At 41.4% G+C, this 17,308-nt stretch overlaps 2 protein-coding genes across 2 annotated transcripts; one reads left to right on the top strand and one right to left on the bottom strand.

The window, feature by feature from the left end:
* Positions 1-1,752: 1,752 nt before the first annotated feature.
* Positions 1,753-4,697, bottom strand: LOC103446613 (universal stress protein PHOS32-like). The gene is made up of 2 exons (XM_008385751.4): positions 3,891-4,697; positions 1,753-2,015 (listed from the first exon to the last, which is right to left on the bottom strand). The coding sequence occupies exons 1-2, from the start codon at positions 4,576-4,578 to the stop codon at positions 1,996-1,998; spliced, it is 708 nt and encodes a 235-aa protein (XP_008383973.2). The 5' UTR covers positions 4,579-4,697; the 3' UTR covers positions 1,753-1,995.
* Positions 4,698-5,515: 818 nt separating this feature from the next.
* LOC103446612 (E3 ubiquitin-protein ligase CSU1-like) lies at positions 5,516-16,797 on the top strand. Its single transcript, XM_008385750.4, has 2 exons — positions 5,516-5,893; positions 15,888-16,797. The coding sequence occupies exons 1-2, from the start codon at positions 5,655-5,657 to the stop codon at positions 16,561-16,563; spliced, it is 915 nt and encodes a 304-aa protein (XP_008383972.2). The 5' UTR covers positions 5,516-5,654; the 3' UTR covers positions 16,564-16,797.
* Positions 16,798-17,308: the final 511 nt, after the last annotated feature.

Genomic DNA, 17,308 nt, shown 5'->3' with positions numbered 1-17,308 from the left:
GTAGCCAACTTCATTGCCATTGGTGCACATTGGGAATGATTTCCGTACATCCATTTTAACTTTCTAAACTCTTATATTTAATTTTATCCATGGATTTTTCTCTCAATTATTCAATTTAAGGGGCGATCGGAGTTAAAAGATCACTCCTCCTCTAAGTGGAGATCATACTGAGACAAGGATGCCATTTTTTAATGTCTCGAATTAATCACGAACTGTCATGTGGAGATGTTAATGCTTATAACAGTATATGACTAACTTGAGATGTCTTCAGAATAACATCACTAGTGTAGGGGGATTGGCGAAATATTACATTGTCATCAAAATGTACACACATACAACGTGATGAGTGAGACACTCAGACAAGCGCATACAAAATATTAGAATATAATTTGACCTTACAAGTGGACCAATGCTTCACTTTAGCATCCTTAATTCCAATCAAATTAAATTATATTGATACATTTTTAAACTGGGGAGGGTTGATCTAAGCAGGTTGTTACTAGATTTGAGGAAGGCATACAAAATTGCTTCGTGTAAGAATATTGTATTACAAAAGGAAAGATTCTCTCGTACAACTAATTTTGAGTTTTTGTGACATTATTCGAACTATTAACTTTTGTTATGTATCCATAAAGCGAAACATCATTAAACATAAGTTTGATACGTGGTAAATTTTAAGAAGAGAATATCTCTAAGCTTAATCATGGGCGGTTGGTGGGGTAAAAGCATGGAACATGACCTCGTGGGGTACCATTAATCATGATTTAGCAAATAGTATTTTAGTTGCAAGTTGATTAGTGATCGTTAAGAAAGTTAATAAACAAAGATTAAGATTTAATGAAAAGAAACAAGGAATCAAGAAAGGGGCGGAGAGCGTCCTTGTGGATTTGTTTTGTGGTGGAAAATCGAAATTCTTTGCTTCTACTTGTAGAGGGAGAATATGGTTGTGGTGGTGGATCCAATTCAAAAGTTAAACATCTTGAGATGTGTGATATTTTGGATTTTTGTTGGATCGTCTCATTTACGATTATGTGTAACTTTTTTGGTCATTTGGTACGACTGTAATTCTGTTCGAAATGTCCACTTGCTCACGTTATAATACTTTTTTTTTTCATTATGAACTATGACACATCAACTAGGTTGTATACTTAGATTACTACACGTTAATTAATAACACTACTTGTATATCGTCATTTACTTACCATCACCTAAGTAACTTCTTTCTTTCAGTTTAGATTGCCAAAACAATGAAATCATGATCATTGTAACAAGAAGACCCAACGAAAATTCTATTATGCTCTGTTGTATCCCATCCATCGAAATTTTTTGCAGTTAATTCTTGGTCTAGAAAATCTCCCTGACCGATTCTTTGGGTTAGAGTTGGCCGATCTTTATGAGGAAAATAGACAAACACTCCGCTTGCATATGGCAGCGAGCACAAAGGGTTGTGAACACAATACAAGTGTTATGTGCAGTTAGACGGCGACGTGATCTGGATATCGAGACCTAAGAAGGTGGTATATCTCGAAATGAGAGAGATACTAATACGAGGATTATCACCCTGTTAGAACCTACCCTAAACCCTAAGGAAAGATTGGGCCCTTGGGTCAGTGGAGGTCCTCAGGTATGGGCCTTAAACCGCATTTACCTTATAAAACCCCCAAAGGCCCAAACATTTACCCTTTCGAATATTTTGAATCACGAATACTAAAAGATGAAAGTGCAGGCTTTGTATGTGCAGAAAACTGGAAGGAACAACAAAGACAATCCATCCATTATTCATCATCCCGGAGCTTCATAAACATGGAAGGCAGTGAAAAGGTGGTTGAAACAACGATCAGTAGATTCAGGTAGCCGCCACAGACCGGAATAAAAGAAATTAAAAACAGAGACTCAATAGTACTGCCACACTTTTTCATACAACATGATTACACACGAACCAGGAGTATTTGATCAACATCATCTGAAAGCTCGTCCAGCATCTCCATCTGTTGTTCAGCGCGCCTTATCTGCGTCTGCAAGGCATAAATTCGGTATCAATTTTCAACCAAAGTATTGAGAGAGAGTGAGAGAGACTCAAATCATTACAAGGTAAACCATATAAAATGTACGGTAAAAGCTCTAACGAAATGAACTTATAAACAACACATGGGCTTGCTACTCACGCATAGTTGGTCCAAAACAATTGGTTCGAGGATAAATGCCAACAAATAAAGGATGAATTTCCAGATTACTATTGAACACTGAGTTGACTTAATCCTTCTGCACGGTAATGAGCACGAAGAAACATTTCACCAGATAATTCAATACCACATGGCCATCAGTATTCTGAAGAAACAACCTACTATATGAAACTCATCCAGCCGACTGACAATGTGGACTGCACGTTCAATCAAGATGCCTAAAATCATCATGAAACGCTTTTCGTTCAGTGTTCTTAAATCCTCAGTTTCCACTAGAAGAAACTTCTAATAAAGCAGGTTTCAGATAGTACAATGTATACCACACACTTAGCAGCACAACGATTGAAAGAATGGTAGTTAGGATCCACATTGAAAACGCCGAACACTAGCAAGGATACAATGCATACAAGCCCACGTAACATGACATCACAACTAGTAGTTACAATCTGCCATTTTTATTTGCCTGAATATTTATCAAGAATGGTAGTAGGGATCCACATTGAAAACATGAAGCACTGCCAAGGATGCTCCTATAAAAAACACTGGTTTCTCCTATTAATGCATGTGTTTTTTCCCCTTCTTTTTGGGTATATATTATTAGGAATGTTGGTCGCAAAACTTTAGTTTGTTTCAAAAGTATAAATACCATCAAAACTAATGTTTGTGCAACCGACCTATACTGATATTTCAATATACCAACAAAAAAAGAAACTAATGTTTGATGCCATGAAACATCATTTATAACGTGATCCCAATAAGGTCCCATGCAACCAACATAGTTCAACATGGACTTAAAATTCCACCACCAAGAAAATGCTCTAGGAATACAGATGCACTAGAAGTCAAATGAAAACTTGAGACTCCGAATACCTAGTTGCTATATTTTACTAGAAGTCAAATGCGTGTACTTCAAGCCTTTAAAGGTTCAACTGGTGCTAAAACTAGACAATGAATGCTGAAACGGCCTTAAACTTGATGTCTCAAAATCTAAAGGAGAATGTTAATGATGAAGCCATTATTTGTGGATTACATTTAAATCAGAAAAATGAAAAGCGACAAGCAAGTGGATCATGCCCTTGCCTCACATCCACCCAGGTGTTTAACTACTACAACTTATCACTCTCGGAAAATAAACTGCCACCTACTTACGTGTATTACGTACTAAACAAATATGTTACTTCGGAAAGAATGACAAAAAGAAAAAGAAAAGGAAACCATCTAATTAACCCCGACATGACAAAGAAGGCTTTTATGACGTCTCTTGTTCCTGAATGCAATGTTTTCGGTACAAGAGATAAAACAAAGGAAACAGACAACTTTGTCAACTTGTGGATTTGCACTGGCTTAGATGGAGCCTTAAAGAATTGGACCGCTTGAGTAAACAAAATTCGGAAAGCAAGAACTTTAACATACTAGAGCATATCATCATCAAACATACTCAGGTTGAAAAGAAATTGAATGAAGAAAGTAGTAAATTTGATGGATTTGAAGCAGGATTAACAACTAATAAAAAATTAATCCAAAGATACTCTCGAAGCACGAATCTTTAATCAGACATTAATCCAAAGCTAATCCCAATCAAACGCAGAACTACGGTACTAATACTAACCATGAAATTTGATGGATTTAAAGCAGGATAACAACAAATGATGTTAATAATCGAGAATTAAAGAAGAATAGCAGAGCGAGAGAGCTTAAAGTTCAAACCTTTATCCAAAGCGTCATGAAACTCCGGCTCCTCCTCAGGCACGACGGGGCAGTCCAATTTACCTTGCTTTTCAGCGTCGTTTTCATCATCCTTGTCATCGGAGAACCTCACGACGATAACAGGACAGACGCAGTGGTGCACACAGTAGTCACTGACACTGCCGAGCCTGGCCTTGGAGGTCCGCTTCGAAGCCCCGAATCCCCGGCTGCCCATCACGACGGCGCTGAGGCCGAGCCTCTCGACCTCCAAGCACAACCGCTCCTTCATGTCGTGGTCCTTGACTATGTGGATCTTGTACGGCGTCCTGGCCTCCTCGAGCGGCCTGGCGAGGTCGTTGGCCTTGGTGACGGTGAAATTATCGAAATCGTCCTCGAGCTTCTGCTGGGACTCCTGGTCTTCGGGGATGGAGACGTCGGTGGCGCCCCAGTCGGCGCCGTAGAGGACGCTAGTGGGGCGGACGTGGAGGAGGATGACAGCATCGCCAGGGCGGAGGTAGTTCTGGACGGCCCATTTGACGGCGAAGGCGCTCTCGTCGCTGAGATCGACGGCGATCCCGATTCGGCGCTGGGCTCCGGAGGTGGGCGTCCCGCTCGGAGGGTAGCGAGGGGACGACGGTTGGACTACGATTGCAGCGGCGGACTGGCGATCTCCGGGTTCTGATAACGGGCTCTTTCGGGGAGAAGCCATGGGGAGTTGATTGGAATATTTGGAAAGAAAGACGGCAAAAGGATTCAGGTGGTTTCTTTTGAGTAGAGAGAGAGTGTGTGGAGGTCGCAAATGTTTTCAGGAAAGAAGAAAGAGAAATTATATCGTTTTATACTTCCATTTTGGGTAATTTTTTAACTGTGCTTTTTGTCAATTAGGTCTTAAGGCAATTTTTTTTTTAACTAAAGGTCTTAAGGCCAATTAAATTATGGTTCAAAAATAAAATAATATACTTTTATCTTCTTTTTTTGGGGATTTATTTATTGAATTTTACATTTTTTTCTTCAAATAACCTAAAATAACAAGGTTTTTTTTTAAACAATAGTATATGAGATTGACATAACTCGTCATTTTGATGTTTGAGATTTGAAATCAATAAAAATGATCTTTAAGTTTGTCCACCATCAATCAATCACTAGCATATGGGCACACACAAAGTGTGTGATAATTTTTTTTTAATTATTTTTTATAATTATAGATATGTTATGATTACATGGGGGTGATGCTTTGAAAAAAAAAATAGCAAAATTTGATTGTGTGAAATTACATTTCTGCCCCATATTTCTTATTCATATTATGTTTTAATTAAAGGGTTAAACTTGTAATTTTATAGAATTTTGATTGACAATTAATGTTTTATTAATTAATAGAGATAATGACCAAAATTGAAAGTATTTTTATTATTTTATTCTTATTTAATGAAAAATATTTACAAAAAAACTAATTTTTTATTACGAAGAGACCAAAATAATTTATATTAGACTCAGTAACTATTTTAAATCACAAAAATTAAAATGAAAACTTATGTCAGTAACTATTTTACCTAAAAAGACAAATAATAAAATGACAATTTGAGCTACGCTAACGTGCGCGACATGTCGTTTCAAATGGCGGTGCTAATAAAACTCCAAAATCCAAATCCGATTTCAAGTGTTCCCCCAAATTGATTAGGGCTGCTTTTGCATCTCCCTCCCCAAATTCTCAAATCGAAAATCCCAGAATCCACGATCAGAAGAGTTGGATTTTAATCCAAATTCCCAATCATCCGCTGAGAAAAGATGCCGCAGAGGCACTCGAAGAACAACAACGACCTCGCTTTCTTCACCTACGACGAGAAGAAGAAGCTCGGCTATGGAACCCAGAGGGAGCGGTTGGGCAGGGACTCCATCAAGCCCTTCGACGCCTGCTGCCTCTGCCTGAAACCCTTCATCGACCCCATGTGCTGCCAGAAAGGCCACGTCTTTTGCAAGGAATGCATTCTCGAGTGCTTGCTTTCTCAGAAGAAGGATATCCATAGGTAAGTATGCCGCTTCTCCCTCTTTCTCGAACTCTCTGTTTGCGCGCAATTTTGATTGTTATTTGTCCAGTCCAATTTGGTGTCTTTTTTTCCTGTGAATTTGACTTTTGATGTGTTGAATTGCTTGGTTTTTCTGTTGGATTGAGATTTTGAAGTGGCTAAGAGCTTTGGAGTCGGAGATTTAGGTTTCTAGATGATATGAGTGTTAGGGGGTACCCGAGACCGAAAGATTTCAGCTTTAACAAAGTGGAAGGTACTTGGTTGTGAAATAAACCAACTTGAAATGCATAGAGAACACTAATATCTTTTGAAAAACCCCCGTACTGCATTGAATCGCAAATTTCGAAAGTGGGATTTTGCTTGGGGATCATAAGTTCAGTGCCATCTGTATTTGTTTTTTCATTGGCATTGAATCCCTTCAGAAACAAGCTTGCTTTGTTAAGGCATAAGTTATAGGACCCGTCTTGGAGGTTGCCATAGGGTATCCCATTTGAATTACGTTCTGCCCTGCCGTGTGGTATGTCTCTCTAGTCCATATTTTTAGGTGACGAAAGTTTTTTCCTAATATGCTTGAGTCTGTTTTGTTGTCACATCAGAATGTGATGTTTTTGTTACTATTGTTTACTACTTCAACGGGGTTTTCTTCGAAGGGATTAAAGAGGTTCGGAGAAATACGAACTATTTTAATTTAATTGAAATGGTGTAGTTTTGGTTCCTTGAGATCCCCTCTTGACTGTTGTTTATTTTATTTTAAAAAGTTTACTATTATTAGGGGGAGGGGGAGAGTTTGAAACTAATACAGCAATTTAGGGGAGGGGGAGTTTCAAACCCTGGACGCATGGGTAAAAACCCAACACCTTGTCCCCTCTTGACTAACATAATCCTTATATAGCTCTTCTTTATATACTTGGTTGGTGGTATAGTTTTATATTCTCATTACTGAATGGGATTGCTTTATACTGGGGAATCTGGTTCATAGATTTAGTGTAATTCCCTAGAGTCTATTGGTTTTGTGACTCCTTGGGAGACTTCAAGAGAAAGTGGACTATGAATCCAGTTATTTGTATAACGGAGCCAATTTTGGGACTGTAAAACTAATTTTAAGCATTTAAGCGTGGTTATAGCAAATGCAACCTTCTGCTGGTTGTTAGCTTTGTAGTTGCCTGTTCTTGATGTTTTTTGGTTTCCACGAGGCTTCCTATGGAAGATGTGAGTTTTGCCCAGCTTGATGATGCCTTTTGGTTTTATTTCCTTTCAGTAGATCTTGAGTAAAATTTCACCAAGGTGTATTATATATCTAGAAATTCTGTTACTTATATGGTTTGTGCTTAAGGTGTTTCTTCTATCACTCAACACCACAAACTTTTTGATTCAAAGGTTTCAAGGAATAACAGAGGATGGAATAATGAAAAAAATATGCATTTTAAGGATATGAATGATGAAAGTGCTAATTCAAAAAGCATTCCAGAGTTGTGGAATAAGTCAAGGTCTACCAGTCCCCCAGAACAAAAGATCCTTTTACTTTGTGGCCCTCCAGGGCTTGGGAAGACTACACTTGCACATATAGCTGCAAAGCATTGTGGGTACCGAGTGGTGGAGGTATGTTGTTCACTTCATATCTGCGCACACTACTCTTATCTGCGCACACATAATCGTGATTAATAAAAAGAATTCTTTTAAGAAATTGTCTTTGCATGAATCATTCAGTATCATTTGTTGTGTTAGCTGGAGTTACTTGTCAGGATATCATTTTGGTCCTTAAAGTTTTCCCCATTTTTCGGTTAGATAGGATCGGAAAGATGAATTCCATTCCCAATCCAAAAAAGTTTCGGAATCAAATATTAGCTCCAATTTTGGAATTTTGGAATTTTGGATTATTGGAATTTATTGGAGTTTTCAGAATTGGTTTTATCTCGGAATTTTCGGAACATATTTCGGATCTCCTACATTTTGCAAGACTACGAAATGAAAGTTTTCAAACTTTTGTGCATCCACCATTCAATATTTATTGTGAAATTTTGCGATATTTGTAGCCATTTTGGTATGTATAACATAAATCATATTAGACAAGATAAAATAGTAAGTATGATTATACTCTTCATTTTTTATATATAATAGTATAATTAAATATAACTCCGCCGTGTAAGTTTATCTTACATTGCCGGTCCCAAGCCCGGATAAAGGAGGAGGGGGAGGGCGTCAGGTAGTCGACAGCCGGCACTCCATGATCACGTCGAATCCTTATGAAAATGAATCCAGAACGAAATCGCGCTAAAGCTAGGGCGTCACCCGTAAGTGGCGCGCTGTGTGGCCTGAGCACAGTGATAAGTGAGCAAGGGTCGCTGTATCTCCATCGGCACCCGGATGCAGTGTTAAATGAGCAAGGGGGCTATAGAAACTTCTTTTCGAACGACTCCACTCAAAGTTGTTTGGGAGTATATGCTCCTATCAACTTTACACGGGACACACAAAAGAAGTACTTTGATCCTATTAGACGGGGAAGGGTGAAGAAGCTAGGACAGAAGGGTAGAGTTCAAGAGAGCAAAATGCGTTTAGGAACGTGGAATATAGGAACCTTGACGGGAAAATCTATGGAAGTAGTAGAAGTTATGGTGAGGAGAAGGATAAATATTATGTGCCTACAAGAAACTAAGTGGGTTGGTCGTAAGGCAAAGGATCTAGAAAACTCAGGGTTTAAACTATGGTATTCGGGCACAAATAGAACGAGAAACGGTGTTGGCATCATCGTGGACAAGACCTTGACACAAAATGTTGTAGATGTCAAGAGGGTTGGAGATAGAATCATGGCAATCAAGATTGTAATAGGACAAGAACTTATCAATGTGATTAGTGCGTACGCACCTCAAGTAGGGTTGGATACGAGTTCGAAGGAGAAATTTTGGGAAGACCTTGGAGACTTGGTGCAAGGAATTGCTTAGACAGAGAAGTTATTTATAGGAGGAGATTTAAATGGACACGTGGGCAGGGAGACAGGCAACTATGGAGGTTTTCATGGTGGCCATGGTTTTGGGGAGAGAAACGAGGATGGGGAAGCTATCTTGGATTTTGCAATGGCATATGATCTCTTCTTAGCCAACACCTTCTTTAAGAAGAGAGAAGAACATGTGATCACCTACAAGAGTGGGTCGTCAAAAACACAAATAGATTTTCTTCTAATGAGGAAAGGGGATCGTATAACTTGTAAGGATTGCAAAGTTATACCAGGAGAGAGCGTGGCTAATCAACATCGCTTGTTGGTGATGGATGTACATATCAAAAGAGTGAGAAAAAAGAACAAGACTTGGAAGTGCCCAAGGACTAGATGGTGGAATCTAAAAGAAGAAAAACAAGTCATTTTCAAAGAGAAAGTAATCACCCAGTGTGTGTGGGATAGAGAGGGGGAAGCTAACCAAATGTGGGATTCCATGGCTAGTTGTATCCGAAAAGTAGCAAAAGAGGTATTAGGAGAGTCCAAGGGCTTTGCCCCACACCAAAAGGAATCTTGGTGGTGGAATGAGGAGGTACAAGCAAAGGTGAAGGCTAAGAAGGAATGTTGTAAAGCCTTATACAAGGATAGGACCGATGAAAATGGTGAAAGGTATAGAAAAGCGAAGCAAGAGGCGAAGAAAGCTGTGAGAGAAGCTAAGTTAGCGGCTTATGACGATATGTATAAGCGACTAGATACCAAAGAAGGAGAGTTGGATATCTATAAACTAGCTAGAGCAAGGGACAAGAAGACAAGGGACCTAAACCAAGTGAGGTGCATCAAGGATGAGGATGGAAAGGTTCTTGCTACAGAGAACGCGGTTAAAGACAGATGGAAAGGTTATTTTCATAATCTTTTCAATGAAGGACATGAAAGGAGTGCTTCTTTAGGGGAGTTGAGTAACTCAGAAGAGTGTAGAAACTACTCTTTTTATCGTAGAATCCGGAAGGAAGAAGTGGGTGTAGCTTTGAAGAAGATGAAGCATAGAAAAGCAGTAGGCCCAGACGATATACCAATCGAAGTGTGGAAAGTTTTGGGAGAGACAGGTATAACATGGCTCACTAACCTTTTCAATAGGATTTTGAAAACGAAGAAGATGCCGAATGAGTGGCGAATGAGCACTTTGGTGCCTATCTACAAGAATAAGGGCGATGTACAAAATTGCATGAACTATAGGGGTATTAAGCTAATGAGTCATACAATGAAGCTCTGGGAGAGAGTCATTGAGCATAGATCGAGGCAAGAGACACGGGTTTCGGACAACCAATTCGAGTTCATGCCAGGGCGCTCAACCATGGAGGCAATCTATCTCTTACGAAGATTGATGGAAAGATATAGAGATGGGAAAAAGGATTTACACATGGTCTTTATAGATTTGGAAAAAGCGTATGATAGGGTCCCAAGAGACATTCTTTGGAGGATTTTAGAGAAGAAAGGAGTACGAGTAGCATATATCCAAGCTATACAGGATATGTATGAAGGAGCAAAGACTGCCGTAAGAACTCATGAAGGACAAACCGAAAGCTTTCCCATAACTGTAGGATTACATCAAGGCTCATCCTTAAGTCCTTACCTTTTTGCGTTGGTAATGGATGAGTTAACAGGACATATTCAAGGTGATATTCCTTGGTGTATGCTTTTCGCAGACGATATAGTGTTGATAGATGAAACTCAGGAAGGGGTAAATGCAAAGCTTAACCTTTGGAGAGAAGTGTTGGAATCTAAAGGTCTTCGCCTAAGCCGATCAAAGACAGAATATATGGAGTGCAAGTTCAGTGCAAATGGAGGCCAAAACGAGTTAGGGGTGAGGATCGGAGATCAAGAAATACCAAAGAGCGACCGTTTTCGTTACCTAGGATCTATCTTGCAAAAGAACGGAGAATTAGATGGAGATCTCAACCATAGAATACAAGCTGGATGGATGAAGTGGAAGAGTGCATCCGGCGTGTTGTGTGACCGCCGTATGCCACTGAAGCTCAAGGGAAAATTTTATAGGACGGCAATAAGGCCGGCGATGCTGTATGGCACAGAATGTTGGGCGGTGAAGCATCAACACGTACACAAAATGGGTGTAGCGGAGATGAGGATGCTTCGTTGGATGTGTGGGCACACGAGAAAGGATAAGATTAGGAATGAGGATATCCGGGGTAAAGTAGGAGTAGCCGAAATTGAAGGAAAGATGAGAGAAAATCGGTTACGGTGGTTTGGACATGTGCAAAGAAGGCCTACTGACGCTCCGATTAGAAGATGCGACTATGGGACAGAGGTTCAGGGCCGAAGGGGCAGAGGAAGACCTAGGAAAACTTTGGAAGAGACCCTAAGAAAAGACTTAGAGTACTTGGATCTAACGGAGGACATGACACAGGACAGAACACAATGGCGTTCTAAGATTCATATAGCCGATCCCACTCAGTGACTTGGATTTTCCAAGTCTCCAACCAAGAAGTTTTCCTCACTCGGGAAATTAAGGGAACACTACCTCAACCTATATGCTCCACTCACAAAGCTTCAACATACAAGCTTCAACAAAAGAAAATTCAAAGAACTTAGCGAAGAAGGCTTTGGTGTATTTAACACAATACGTTGAAATGAAGGAAAGCTTATTTATTGATATCCCCGATAAGTTACAAATATGTACATATACTTGAGTCAAAATAAACAAACAAGAGGGAGCCTTCACAAAGGTTGCTTAGGAGAAGTCTCCGCAGTCGGTAGAGCCCCAGAAAGAGAAGGCACCGGAGGAGGATCATTCGGAGCCTCAGTACTGGACAAAACCCTAGAAGGAGGAGGCATCAGAGGTTGATCATTTGGAGCTTCATTACGCGGTACAGCCTCAGAAGACGAAGGCAATAAATGCCTTTGGAACAAACCTACAAATCTCTGATGATCAAGTAAAACCTGACCATCAGATTCCTTCATCTGGTCAAGCTTCCTCTTCATGTTTGTAGCATAGTCATGTGCGAGCCGGTGCAACTGTTTATTCTCATGCTTGAGCCCTCTAATCTCCTGTTTGAGACTCATCACTTCAGCCGCCAATGATTCAACTTGGCGGGTTCGAGCAAATAGGCGTTGGGCCATATTAGACACAGAACCTGCACACTGAACACTGAGAGCCAGAGAATCCTTAACAGCCAACTCATCAGACCGTTTGGAAAGTAGTCTGTTATCTTTGGGAGTGAGAAGGTTCCTGGCCACTACCGCAGCGGTCATATCATTCTTCATCACGGAATCCCCAACGGTAAGAGGACCAGTAGGGGAGACGAAGGATGGGCGCCATATGTTGTCTGGAGAAGGCGGGGCTGCCTCTTCAACAAGGTTCAAGTCAAAACGACGGTCGGAGGGGCCAGACATTTTCAAAGGTGTTGAAGAGAGAAGAGGTCGGACAAATCAAGATCTTAGAAGTGCAAGAATGGAGCTTTTACTGGTGGATAGTCAAGTGTGCTTTGGAACTTAATGTCAGCCCCTATAAAAATCTGCACTCGACGAAGCTTCAGAAATCGAAGAGGCGCCTGCTCAGAAATCGAAGAGGCGTTTGCTTTCTCAAAAGCTGGGCTGCTCAGAGACCACGAGGGTCGATCTCAGAAATCGAAGAGGCGTTTGCTTTCTCAAAAGCTGGGCTGCTCAAAGACCACGAAGGCCAATCTCAAAAATCGAAGAGGCTTGCTTTCTCAAAAGATGGGATGCTCAGAGACCACGAGGGCCGATCTCAGAAATCGAAGAGGCACCTACTTTTCCAGCCTTGTCAGCACCTGTCACACGCACACTCAGCTTTGCGGAAATTATGGGCATTCTGTCGAAGATTTCTAACGAAGTAGAAAGCACATGAATCGTACTGTTCAATCACCCACTTCCCACACGCAACAGTAGCTCATGGGTACCACAGATAACTTTGCCAAAGTTCTCTGACAAAGTTGAGACACGTGAAGCTTGCAGCTCCCACTACATCGCAATGACCAAGAAGGGTAAAAGAATTGCAAAGAAACAACACTAACAAAGTTTAAACACATAAATTTTGAAGGTCTAGCTACCATATTATTACCCACAAGGGTAAAGGAACAGTACCACTGCTGGATAATTGGAAAGTCCCGGTGTGTCAACCTCTGTGCTTCATGGCAAGGTAGACTAGCAAACATGCCCAACCTGTACTCACATTCGAGAAAACACTCCCAACAAGATTGCTTGCTCCAAAATCGAAGAGGCACCGCCCTCCGAATCTCGAGAGCCAGACTCCCAACATGATTACTTTCTCAAAAATCGAAGAGAGGGTAAAGGAACAGTACCACTGCTGGATAATTGGAAAGTCCCTGTGTGTCAACCTTTGTGCTTCGTGGCAAGGTAGACTAGCAAACAGGCCCAACCTTTACTCACATTCGAGAAAACACTCCCAACAAGATTGCTTGCTCCAAAATCGAAGAGGCACCGCCCTCCGAATCTCGAGAGCCAGACTCCCAACATGATTACTTTCTCAAAAATCGAAGAGAGGGTAAAGGAACAATACCACTGCTGGATAATTGGAAAGTCCCTGTGTGTCAACCTCTGTGCTTCGTGGCAAGGTAGACTAGCAAACACGTCCAACCTTTACTCACATTCGAGAAAACACTCCCAACAAGATTGCTTGCTCCAAAATCGAAGAGGCACTGCCCTCCGAATCTCGAGAGCCAGACTCCCAACATGATTACTTTCTCAAAAATCGAAGAGACACCGCTCTCCGAATCTCGAGAGCCAGACCCCCAGCAGGATTGCTTTCTCAAAAATCGAAGAGGCATCGTTCTTCGAATCTCGAGAGCCAGATCCCCGACAGGATTGCTTGTTCGAAAATCGAAGAGGCACCACTTTCCCAACTTCAAGAGCTGGATCTCCTTGGATAAAGCTTGTCTGTAATCTTCACACGCAACATCAGCTTTCCAGATACCACAGACCACTTTTTCAAAGTGCTCTGACAGAGTTAAAACATGTGAAGCTGGCAGCTCCCACTACCGTGCTATAACCAAGCAGGGTAAAGGAATAACATTATTACTTGATGTTAGGGAGACTCCTATATATGTCGACCTCCATCCCTAACGGACAGGCAGACCTGCAAAAATGCTCAACCCTTTCTCTTATCTGAGAGGGCACTCCCAACGAAGCCTTTCGAAATATTCAGCTTTCTTTCCCCCCGATAATACCTCTGTAAACAAGCTATACTAGAGCAAGAATATCTCATATCAGCAGGGTTAAAAGCAAGAGTATCCCATATCATGCTTTTTCCCTGTCTTTTCCTTTGGCCTTGTTCTTACCTGCAAGACAAGGAGAAAGAGAGCAATCAGTCAGCACTTGGAATCAAGCTTCCAGCCAGGAACTGACTGCCTGGAACCCCTTACCTGATTACTTACCTGGCATTGCTCTCGAGTACTCATCTTCAACATCTTATGCTTCCAGGGAAGATACCGCATCTGCCTGAGGAACAAATAGGGCAAGTGAGAAGGATACAAGGAAGCATGTGGAGACAAGCGTAACAGCACACGTGCCGATACATCCACTACTCTGTCAAAAGCAAAAGTATCCCATATCAGCAGGGTCGAACGTACTCTAGATTTGATGGACTTGTTTTGACCCTCAAATTCTTCAGTCGGCCTTATACTCTGGAGGAAACCAGAAAACCCTCCAGCCCAGTTCAAGAATAAGCCTGTGGAAAGTTACTTCTTCAAAAGCAAAAGTATCCCATATCATCTCTCCTCATTTTTCTTCTCTTTATCCTTCATGCTGCCTGCAAGATAGGGAGAATGTGAACAATCAGCCGGAGCTCTGATTGCTTACCTTGTCTGTCACCTCTTTCAGCAGATCCCCTAGCTCGGCGACTTGGGGGACTCCTACTACATGGTTTGTATCGCGCTTGACCAAGCATGAAACTACAAGTAAGCTTCAAGTGAAATTGATACATTACCTTGTGCATCTCCACCAGTTACAGATACCACCCCTGGATGGAGGAAGAGTACTTCCAGAGAAGATGCCACATCTACCTATGAGACAGATAAGGCAAGTCAAGACGATACCACACTCCGGTACTTAGAAGTTTCGTGGCTACGAGATCATTCTCCCACAATATTTCCTAATGTCATTTGTACTAAATCATTCACTTGTACTCACTAAAGGAGAGCTTGAACCTATGTACTTGTGTAAACCCTTCACAATTAATGAGAACTCCTCTATTCCGTGGACGTAGCCAATCTGGGTGAACCACGTACATCTTGTGTTTGCTTTTGTGTAAACCCTTCACAATTAATGAGAACTCCTCTATTCCGTGGACGTAGCCAATCTGGGTGAACCACGTACATCTTGTGTTTGCTTTCCTATCTCTATCCATTTATATACTTATCCACACTAATGACCGGAGCAATCTAGCGAAGATCACAAAAAGTGACCGTTTTCGCTACCTAGGATCTATCTTGCAAGAGAACGGAGAATTAGATGGAGATCTCAACCATAGAATACAAGCTGGATGGATGAAGTGTAAGAGTGCATCCGGCGTGTTGTGTGACCGTCGTAGGCCACTGAAGCTCAAGGGAAAATTTTATAGGACGGCAATAAGGCCAGCGATGTTGTATGGCACAGAATGTTGGGCAGTGAAGCATCAACGTACACAAAATGGGTGTAGCGGAGATGAGGATGCTTCGTGGGATGTATGGGCACACGAGAAAGGATAAGATTGGGAATGAGGTTATCCGAGGTAAAGTAGGAGTAGCCAAAATTGAAGGAAATATGAGAGAAAATCGGTTCCGGTGGTTTGGACATGTGCAAAGAAGGCCTACTGACGCTCCGGTTCGAAAATGTGACTACAGGACAGAGGTTCAGGGCCGAAGGGGTAGATGAAGACCTAGGAAAACTTTGGAAGAGACCCTAAGAAAAGACTTGAGTACTTGGATCTAACGGAGGACATGACACAAAACCAAGCGCAATGACGTTCTAGGATTCATATAGCCGACCCCACTTAGTGGGAAAAGGCTTTGTTGTTGTTGTTGTTGTTGGCAGAAAGCTAGCTGCACATACTGCTCAGCAGAAGCAAGAAAAGAACGAGGAAGAAGATAGGCTTGTGCAGCAGAAAGCTAGAGAGCTTGAGGCTTTTGATCAGCAAAACCATGGTGCAATTCCACAAAACAATGATAGAAACCAGAGCCAAGATAAGACAGGTTTCCATGGGGCGAATAGTGTGAAGGTCACTTCTTATGAAGAGGAGGCTCTTCGGACAATGAAAGCCTTTTGGCTGCCTTCTGCTACACCGGCAGCTCCTGTTAAAGTAGATGCTCCCTCTACGAGCACGGTCTGTCCGGAAGGAAATGAGAAACTAACGCTGAAGTCCCTATTCTCTGTGTACTACACAGAAGACAATAACGAGAAGAAGAAGAAATCATCTCTGGATAAGACATTTATATGTCCGAGCTGCAAGGTTACTTTGACCAACACGCTGTCGCTCGTGGCCCTTAGTTCATGCGGGCATGTCTTTTGTAAGAAATGTGCCGATAGGTTCATGGCTGTAGATAAGGTTTGCCTCGTTTGCAGCAAGGGATGCAAGGAAAGGAACTTGGTGAACTTGGCAAAAGGAGGAACAGGCTTTGCAGGGCACGATGATAATCTTGAAGCAAGAGACTTTAAGCATTTGGGGAGCGGTTCCGGATTAGGGTTGGTGAGGCCTGCCGTGAAGACTTAACCTCGATCTTTTACCGTTCGGTGATGGTAATACACACTAAGTTCATCCTCAAGAAAAGAGAAGAGAAGTTGCACCAAAGATTCTTCTCTTTTGTTGTGGCTTTTATCATTTTGTAGACAGTATGTGTAAGTTGATTGTGCCTATGCATTGCTTGATCATGTTTTATTCTGCAACATGTATACTTTCTTGCCTGAGGTTATCATTGTGAAGGTATTCAAAAACTTATTACACGCTTTTACATGTGCAATTGTTACATAAACGTTCTTGTGCGTGGAAAGTTTTTTCCGGTTTAACATAGTAACGAACCAAAGAAACGAGAGATTTTTTATTATGCCAGAACACGGGCACATACGTTAAATGTTATTACACAAATGGAGGATATTTGAAAAAAAAAGAAAAAGAAAAAAGAACTTTTATCTCTTTATATAATAATATATGAGTCCCGTGCATATTGTAATGGGATGCCCACATGGATCAAAAGCTCGTGCTTATCTAAAACTAAATCCATACAGCAATGAGCCAGCACTATCGGTCCCCACGCACGAGATGCATATCACATCATACAAATGTAGTCCAATTCATAACACTGTTAATTAATTAATCATTACATTAATAAACCCCAATTATTAAAAAAACACATGGTTAAGTCACAAGGGATTATGCATGAAATGCCGCAAATACAGCTCACAGTCCCGTGGGCGCTGTCGACGAGCACTCGCGGGCACTTGAGGCTAACCCGTGTTGA

Source organism: Malus domestica, chromosome 10 (genome assembly GCF_042453785.1).
Source record: "Malus domestica chromosome 10, GDT2T_hap1".
Classification (NCBI taxonomy): Eukaryota; Viridiplantae; Streptophyta; class Magnoliopsida; order Rosales; family Rosaceae; genus Malus; species Malus domestica.
Note: the sequence above shows the minus strand (reverse complement) of the source record. Positions and strands in the feature narration are given on the sequence as shown.